At 35.2% G+C, this 10,205-nt stretch overlaps 1 protein-coding gene across 3 annotated transcripts in view; it reads right to left on the bottom strand.

Moving 5' to 3' along the window:
* Positions 1-10,205, bottom strand: part of PBX3 (PBX homeobox 3) — a gene marked incomplete at its 5' end in the record, with an annotated part of 231,335 nt that overhangs the window by 55,630 nt on the left and 165,500 nt on the right. For all 3 annotated transcript variants that reach the window (XM_082656815.1, XM_082656817.1, XM_082656816.1), the window contains one exon: positions 7,843-8,084. In XM_082656815.1, coding sequence (XP_082512941.1) covers positions 7,843-8,084 — 242 coding nt within the window. The remainder of the gene's footprint in view (positions 1-7,842; positions 8,085-10,205) is intronic.

Below are 10,205 nucleotides of genomic sequence, written 5' to 3' on the forward strand. Positions count from 1 at the left end.
TATTATAATAAATGTTGATAGATAACAACGCACTGAACGAAAGCTCTTAGGGGGTCTCCAATAATTTTTAAGAATTCAAGTCATGGGCTTCCCTGGTGGCGCAGTGGTTAAGAAACCGCCTGCCAATGCAGGGGACATGGGTTCAAGCCCTGGTCCAGGAAGATCCCACATGCCGTGGAGCAACTAAGCCCGTGCACCACAACTACTGAGCCTGTGCTCTAGAGCCCGCAAGCCACAACTACTGAAGCCCGCATGCCTAGAGTCCATGCTCTGCAACAAGAGAAGCCACTGCAGTGGAAAGCCCGCGCACCGCAATGAAGAGTAGCCCCTGCTCTCTGCAACTAGAGAAAGCCCGCGTGCAGCAACGAAGACCCAACGCAGCCAAAAACAAATAAATTAAATAAATAAATTTTTTTAAAAAAATGAATTCAAGTCCTAAGACCAAAACGTTTGAGAACTAGCTGTACTGGAGTATTTCTAATTTGCACATGTAATAATGCTAATTCCTACAAACCTAGCTCAAACATTATGGTAACATATATCTATGACAGAGTGTATGTCTTGATAAATAATTCAAGACTCCTGTGTGTGATACCTGAGGGGTTTTTTTTGGTTTTTGTTTGTTTCAGCTTTCCTCTGGCTCTCAGTTTTTCTCTGGCTATATTTTAATCTCTTCAGAATGAATGTTTGCCTATCGTTTCTAAGAAGCAGCCACAGGCTTGTGTGAAAAAAAGTGTTAAAAGCAAAAAGTTTCTGCATCTAAAAACTCATAATTTCCTAAAACATTTGCTGAATGTCTCACAACTTATTAAGTGAAGTCATCTATGAATGCAAATGCTGATTAGCAATTTGGCAATAGCCCAACATTCACAGAATTCACATAGCTTTTCTTTAAACCAGTAGTTCACACATGATTAATTAGAACATCTCATTTATGTAGTGTGCACTTTAGCTCATTACTCTAAGTAAAATTCGTTAAGTATTTACATTTAGATAATTAAAATCCGGGTGCACCCTTAAGAAAGATGCATACACTTTAGGCAAAGTGATTTTTTTCCTTTATACCACTGAAAGTAAATTACAGCCTCATTTACAGCATCATGTGTACCAGTTTCAGAGCAGAGCATAGTACTGCCTCATCTCCAGATCCTTAAAAGATATACATTTTTTAAACATATAAGTGCAGTAAGAATGATCAAATGATTGCAGAGTTGTTTTGAAGGGCCACCCAACCACACACTAGCATCAATGCTGTTTAAAATGTAAGATGCTCACTTCAAACATTTATCATATCCTCTGTCATACCTACAAGACTATATTATTAAAATAGACATTGGAAAAAATTTTCATTGCCTTATTATTTTTCCAAGTAAAATTGTCAGTTAAGAATTTTCTGGTCAATGTCCACAATACAAATGTAGAAACAACTTGGTCAATTGGGAGATTTAGGAAAGAAGAGTTTTGATTCCTTGAATTTTCTGAATAACGAGTAATGGCAAAAACCTCTTTTTCTCTTAATCCAGCTGTTGAAAATTATCTAGGATGCATTGTTTTACATCCTAGATAATTTCTGTTTACAATGTAACAAAAATGTATGTTTTGTTTAAAACATACATTGTAATAACATAAAGTCAACATAAAGTGTGGAATGCTTCATTTGATAAAAAATATTTTCAACCAATTCTTATTATGAGCCTTTCTCTCCTTGCCATTTGTTCCTTTCTCCTTAAAAACACAAACCAAGTAATATAATGGAGGATTTGAAATATATGGATTTTTTATAATGTTGTTAATGATATTTGTTAGCTAGTAAAACTATATCCTCGATATCTACATGTATTTGGATTTACACTCAAAATTAGTTTTCAGGGTTTTGTTTGTTTTGTGGTGATGCTTTTTTCGGTGGTGAATTCAAGATTCAACCCCTTTCTTGCCTGTAAGTTCACATCACTGAACATAAAAATGTAAAATCAGACGGTGAGCAAGCACTTATTTTTGAGGAAGTTTTAAAATGGTTCATGATCAAATCTAAAAACTGAACTGGCCTTTTGTAACCATCTAGAGAAGCTGATTGCAGACAACAGATCATAACACTCTCTATGCTAAAAATCCACTCTTCAAAGAAAGAATAAATCTCTATTAAAAGCTGATGATTCTCTAATTTGCAAGCATCCATTTTCTAGATGTCTTTATAACCTTGCAAGTAACTCTAGTCCAGTATCACAGATTTTGTATTTATGTAATGCTTATTAAATCAACAAATTATTCTTGTTTTAGGATAAGAGTCAAATTGAAAGATACTTTCTAAGCCAACTAGAATGAGACCAATATGCCTAAGAAACAGCTGCAAAGATGAAATATCTATCTTTTTTTTTAATTGGAGTATAGTTGGTTTACAATGTTGTATTAGTTTCTGCTGTACAGTAAAGTGAATCAGTTATACATATACATATAACCACTCTTTTTTAGATTCTATCGTATCTCAACAAGTCTCAACGTAATCACGTGGTTTATGGACCTATCTCATGAGGGTTTTGTAAGGATTATATTATATAATACATGTTAAGTTCTTTGAAGAGTTTGGAACACAATTAACACTTAATAAATGGGAGTTATTGATGAAAATAGAAATGACAATTTTATGAAATTCATATTGTGTGTGTCATTCTGCAAGTAAGTCCCTACTCTGATTACCTAATATAGTTGTGTCTTCCCATTGCCAGAATAAATACAAACACTGCTTCCAAAGAAATTGAAAAAAAAAAGAAAAGTATTCAAATATAAAACAATTCATTTCATTAATCAAGTTTGTGGTCAAAGATACATTTGGTACAAAGAGCCAATAGACTAGAAACTTGGAGGAAAAAAGGGAACACTCAAACACTCCTTCCAGCCAAGGAAAAGACGCAGCGTGAAAGCTGACAAGAAGTAAAACCCTTCTCTTGGAGCAATGAATGACAAAGTCTTGTTTGGGAAAAATAAATATAAAGTTTACATCAGGTAGTACCCTTTTACCTTTCCTGATTTTTATTATTTTTTTTTTTTTTGCTATTAAGAAAATAGCAAAATGGGATTAGGAGTTTGTGGGTTACACAATGTCTAATGTAATAACATCAGCATTTTAAAACCTGATTAAAAAAAATTCTTTACAAGCAAAGGAGATCTTGACAGCAAATATAAACACACAATGTTGAGAGCCTCAAAAAGCACAAGGCCATGATGCCTTTAAGTGGTTTAGGTTGCACACTCATTCTCCATTCCCCCTGCAATCCCCTGTAATCTGAAAGTCCTCTATTAGCTAAACAGTACCTAATTGGTCTTGAGCACACTGAGTGTACATGCGTGGCTCCAGTGCTTTACCTGATTTGAGGTGAATTCAAAAGACATCTGCGAACTCAGAAAGCAGGTTCCCAGATGGTTGGGGGAGGGTTGGGACCCTTACAACACTTTTGCCTTCAGCAAAAATGTATTTCAATATAATTATAGGAGATAGCTTTCAATATGTCATCTCTGTTATAGCAGCTGTAAATTATGAAGTGAATTGCTTGTGTACAAGCACTTCTTCTGGAACAAGCAAAGTGGGAGAGCTGCATAAGGCATGATATATATCTTTTCTTTTTTAACTGAGAACAAATCTCTAAGTCAAATTTCATTTGCAAAAACCAATGTATCCATTTCCCTTTGGTAGAGAGGCAGAGGAAACAAGACCCTCAATTCTTTAAAACAGGCTTCCCAGGACCCTTGGCTCAAGTTCATTAGGAATTCACCTATTCTAATAGTCAGGCCTTTAATCATAAGAGCATATTTGAAAGATACAGTAAAAACATTTTTCAAAACTTGTAGCTAGTCCCATCCCATAGTTCAGGATGCCATATAAGCCTCCATTGTCTGGCTGCCTTTGGGTCTTATATGGGGATCCCATGTGTACAAAATAAAAAAAATTTGTTTTCCTCCTTTTAAAACAAAAAACTTGTAGCTAATCAACAAGAAGACAAGCAACCAGGTCTTCCTCCCAGCTAAAGAGGAAGGCAGTGCAACCAAGACAAAAGCATTACAACACAGTTGCTGCAAGCTTTGAAAAATTATCATATTCCTCTTGGTCGTCAGGATCAACAAAAGTAAGTTTTGGTTTTCCTTTTAGGTGATAGTAATATTCAAGAATCTTACTTTAATATATATTCTATGCCTAATATTTCAAAAGCATTTATAAGTGAATCTAGATGGTTCTCATTAAGAAGCATTACATCTGAGCCTATGTAATGTAAACACATGATCAAAGGACATTTTCTGGAGAAAAAAAAAAGGACAGGATTTTAAAAAACAGTACCATTCCTAAAACATACACAGAAAGCTGAGCCTTGCAGCTTGGATTTAATTTTGCTCTAACTGTAGCTCTAGTCTGCTTAGCTTTGTAAATGTGGCTGCGTTTATAAGGTACTTTAATTTACTGCAGTGGCGGTGTTTGTTAATTTTATGGCAATCTAAATCTAAACAGGCTTCAGATACATTTTCATTACAGCTTCATTGCAAAACACAGTGGAGCGAACAGCTCTAAAATTCCAATATTGTTTATTTCTTTTAGTAAAAGACTCAACACAATTTTCTGACAAAGCCTCTGCCTTAACATATATGTTCTTCTTATTTACTAATAAGCATTCTGTCACTCAAAGTACCCATATTCATGTACTTTTAGGAGGAAAAATATAATGTCTGTAAAGTGATTAAAATAGTTGTTTATTTTTCTATCTCTACTCTGATCCTATCCCCAATGTAATCCAACATGGGCAAATAAGAGAAAAATCAGAACGTATCTGAATTATTCGCAAACTGTAATCGTTAAAAACAAGGTAAGAGACCCAAAAGGGAGTCACTTTTGCTATGCCCCAAGTTTCAGCGTCTCCTAGGAATGTAATCTTAAACCAGTCAATCTGGAACTACTGGGCCAGCACCCATGAGGTCATCTGCCTGACAAACTCTGCCAGGACCTAAGGGAAGGCGACCTTGCCACAACGGACCCTCTTTTTGCTAGTATCACTTCCTTGTCCCACTCTTGTCTGCCTGTAAGAGTCTTTCATTTCGTACAGCTCCTGGGAGCTCCTTTCTATGTGCTAGATGAGATGCTGTTCAATTCATGAATCGCTGAATGAAGCTAATAAGATCTTTAAAATTTGGTTGTATTTTATTCTTTAACATACATAAGTAGCAGCATAATTCAATGGAAAAAGAAGGCATATTGTCAGAAACTGATTTCAAAACCTGATTCTGACACTAACTAGATGTGTGACACTGGACAAATTACTTCACCTAAGTCTCATTTTCTCATCTGTAAAATGTAAATTATAATGCCACCATCTAGTTTAGAAATGCCACCCCTTCATCTCAGTTCTTCGTAGCCCTTCTAGTAACTCCAAAGTATATCCCTGAAAGTTCTATCTCAGATAAAGCCCTGTATCCCAAAAATATGAAAAGAAAAGACCATCTTATGTCAACTCACTGATCTGAACAAACTTAGGAACCACAGACAGAAGAGCAATAAAAGCCAGCTTCAAAGACAGCTCAAGAGAACTAAATGCTGCTATGTTCTTTCTAAAACAATTCAGAACCTACAGGAGAAAAATTGTAAACTAAATTTCTGTTGAATCAGCCAACTAGTCATGATACTTTATTTGTCCGTAAAACTGCAAAGATTTCATGTTATCTATATTTTTCCTTCTGAAAGTGTTAAAAATGAGAAAGGAAATATACATTCAGTGGTTTTTTATTAGGCTACTGAACATATCTAGAAATAAGACTCATGATTACATTTTAAATCTTTGATATTTAAAACAAAAATACATACTGTAGATTAGTCTATGAAGAACTTGTGTGCACATGTGTATTTTTAAAGCAAACAAAACAAAACAAAAACCTTGGTGAAAATGACTGACGCCAGATTCACCCAACTTCCAACAGGGCTAAAGGGAGAAAATAAGGAGGCTGGTGTGAAGAAACATGGCAGAAGATAGTAAGGAATCACCTTAATTTCTCAGCTAAAAAGATGAGCCATTTGACCCCTAATACTATAGATCTTTCCATGCAAGGTGACTCATAGTATTTATTTAGTAAGTACGTACAGATGTATTTAACATAAAGTTATGCAATTAGGGTTATACTACAAATTAGAGTTGTTTTCTACTGTTTATGCTCAGGGCAACCTTTTCAACCATGACTTATTTTGTTTACTCTCAATTATTCATATGTCAAATCAGAAAGCCTAATTTTTTTCATATACATACACAAGACCACTTTTCCAAAATTCTTATTTGCATATCTTCTACCAAAAATTATTCCTATGAATGAGACTAGAGATACAGTATGAGATCCCAGAAAGCCTACTCAGAAAAAAGATAACGTCTTATAATATTAATTTATATTGTATTTTAACATAAAGCTACATAAATCTTTCTACCATTCCTCAAAACACACTCACCTCTGGGACAGAATCCAGCATTTTTTTAATAATACCATATCCAGAATATTAGAGAAGGCAATGAAAATAATAACATATACAACTGAAACTTTACAGGGAACTTAGAAGAAAAATCAATATCAAAACTGACCAGGGCATCACACTAAGGTGTTTGGACTTTAATAAATGCCTGACTACATAGTGAAGTATTTATGGGTGAAATGACATGACGCCTAGGACTTATTTTAAAATACTCTACCCACCCCCCCCCAAAAAAAGAGTGGGGGCAAGGGGAGATAGACAAAATAAGATTGACAGAATGTTGATAACTATTTACCTGGATGATGAGTATCTAGGCAGTTCCTTATTTTAGGTTGAACTCTATAAAAATGCTAATACACAACTGTTTATGACATAAAAACTTGTTAATTTCATACCATTCAGCTTAATATTCTCTTTATTTTGGGCACATTTAAACATTTCCATAATAATTTTTTTAAATTACCTTTCAGTGAGAATTCCTCAAACTAAGCAGGTTTTTAAACGAACAACTAAAATATGTTTAAAATGAACCACCAACATTTTACCTTGTCTCACTGAATCTAAGACTTACTTATTTTTCCCCACATTTTAACATCTCTGAAGTTTGGAAGCATTTTACTATCAATGGCATGTTATACTTCAATTGGGCAGTTAATTTTTTCTTGGTGGTGGTACATAACACCATGATACGGCTTAAAATCAAAGATATCTTAGATTCAAAGAAGTATAGTTAATATAATTGCTGAGAATAGCATTTTTAATCCATACTTTCTAATCAGGAATTTAGCACACAATGCCTAGTGTTCCCTGCCCCAGGAAACCTGTCATTATCTTGGGAGGTCTCCTCAAAGAGAAAGGCCAGAACCTGCTTACTTTGTGAAGTTAGCTCCTTCCCTTTAGCCTGGCATAATCCTGAAGAATTAATTCCTAGGAGGATTCTGTAGCTCACCGCATAGCAGGCAGAGCTCACTATGCAATACTTCCCTTTAAAAGTTGTTATAATAGCTATGAATGAGGCCAGTGCATAATTGTTAATGATACAGAGCTTTGACGAGCACCAAGCAGTGAGGTTAGAGGGGAAGGATGGCTGCAGGTGTGGTAGTAAGGGCATGTAAATGTGAGGAATGAGTAAAACAAATTGATGGGATAAAACAGGTTTAGTTTCACCTCTAAAATTGCAAAGGGACTTCATTTCATGAATCCAACAATTCACTTGGATTTTTGCATTGACCTTATTTATTCTGCTCTTTCTGTTAACACCTACCCCTCACAGCCCTCAGAATTAGTTAGCGCAGTCTGTCAGAAGAGCAATAGAGGGTTTGTGTAGGACTATGAGAGTGGCGGCTGCTGACCTGTTCATATTTCTCCAGTTCTGTGTGATAGATTTGTCTGATCTGGGTCAATTTGGCTCTGTAATCTGAGTGTTCAATAGAGTTATCTGAAGAACCTCCAGAGGCTGCCGCGGCTGCAGCTGCTGCCGCCGATCCCCCACCTTTCTCAGGACCTGAAACCCCTTCTGCCAAAAGCATATTGTCCAGTCTCATTAGCTGGGGATCGGGAGGGTCCTCCTCCTGGGCTCCTCTGATGCTGAGACCTTCAAGGAAGAGAGAGAGAGACAGAGAGAGAAGAAGCGAGAAACAGGACAAACAGTGTGAGTATTTTATTTATTTGAGTAAATGATCAAACAACATCAGTGCACTACAATTCATTCTGAGAATTTCATTGCTCACATTTTATCAATAAGCATAAGTAAGTATGAAAATTCTTACTTCTGTGAAATTTCTAGTATGACCCTCTCTCAATATATCCCATATTGGATCCTTGGAAAAAAGTAACCCTGGATTCTCAGAATATTCTAACAGCCAATCTTCCCAGTTTTAGATGATTTAAGCAATAATGGAAAGGGGTAAAAAATTCAAGATTTCGAGAAAGAAAAAAAATAATTCCAAGGATATAAAACAAACTCATCAAAAGGTAGTTATTTTGTTTCTCCATACAGTTGGAAAAACAGAATTTAAAATCCCATAATTAATTCACAAGCTATGTCCAAAAATTAGAATATAAACAGGATTAGATGGGCTTTTCCATCATGTAATTTCAGGGAGAGAAGAGAAATACATACATTATAAGGGTAATTAGCTATGCTTTAAAAATATACATTATTAAATGAATTTGTTAAGCAACTGCCAGCAAACCATAAAACCAGGACACTACATACAGTATTGAAAATACACCATCAACATGGCAATACAGTGCTGGACACAGTAGTCTCAATCTAATTTTGCTTTTAAATCAAGAACTTCCTAAGTGATGCCCAGTCAGCAACCTCATCTGAGTACTATAGATCACAGTTGACAATTCATAGGTTTAATCAGGTCACAGGCTTTCTGCCAAGATGTTTTCAACAACACAGAAGACAAAGTTTTAAAGTAATTATCATGGTATAAAAAGCGGTGGAGTCATGACAGCTCAAAATCAGCATTTTCATTAATGTGTAACATAATCTAAAATATCCCAGCCCAATTAACCTCTGTAAATCTGTTTAAAAGCAGGTTCCCCATACTAGTTACAAGGCATCTTGGGGAAGGGGGGGGAGGAAGTTGGCATTTTGCAGGTCTGCATTTGGTGTCTGCCTTTTGCGTCTGTGCCTGTTGTTGTTTATCCACAGTGGTGCACACTCTGCGTCTAGTGTAACTTAACATGACAGTAACATCTATAAGCTGCCAAGTACTCAACTGAGCACCAGCTCTGCGATTTTATATGCTAACCTAAAACAACCATCAATTCTTTTTAAGAACAGATTTCATTCCTAGATGCCCTGAATTATACCCACAGCATGACAGAGCTCTTGGTTGCCTTAACTCAAATGATCAACTTTAATATCCTCCCTCAAAACACTTTAAAGCTGTCACTTTCATTTAAAAATATACTTCAGAATAATTTCAACTGGGTAATAAAACTAACTCACAATAATTTAAAATTATATCTGTTGCTTATTCAGAGGTAAATAAATAAAGTTTGAAAACCACAACATACTAAGACAATAAATTAATTTAGGGTACCAAAAAGTTAGATAACTCTCTTAAATCAGATAAAATTGGTATCAACACATTGCTGGTAATTAGAGATAGACAAACGTGTATTTGCTATTTCTTCTAGATCTAGAAGAAACTGCCAAATATTGGCTACATTAGTATTTTTAATTTAGCATCTTTGATTTTCTTCCCTTCACTTTGTTAGATGTTAAAATCTCATGGCCTAGAATCTCATGGCCTAGAATGCTTGTAGTTCCACATACCAAGTTTTCTGTGCATTTGGAATGAAGTAAGGACTCACTGAGCAACATCTTATCTTGTACTTTGGACTCTGTTTCATTTTTATATTATTTGTTTGGAAATTCCTTAAGTTTCTCCTTTTTAGACTAAATTTTTGCTCATATTTTTGTAGTTGTTGTTTCTTTTTTGTATTTACAGATATTGATGTTTCTCCTGGAAATTTATTTTTTTAATCTACCTTCAAGGTTCTTCCGGGTTTCTAGTTTTCCCCTTGTACTTATACATATTGATCTTTTCCTTATGGACATTGGTGAGGTTCTGTAATAGTAAACCAACATACATAGTCAAAGTTATTACACTCCCCTGAACAGTGTGGCAAACAAGAAAAGATGCTCAATGACTAATACACAAGGAAATAGACTATAAGGAAGATAGAAGAA

Source organism: Grampus griseus (assembly GCF_964374135.1).
Source record: "Grampus griseus genome assembly, chromosome: 6".
In the NCBI taxonomy this organism is placed as follows: Eukaryota; Metazoa; Chordata; class Mammalia; order Artiodactyla; family Delphinidae; genus Grampus; species Grampus griseus.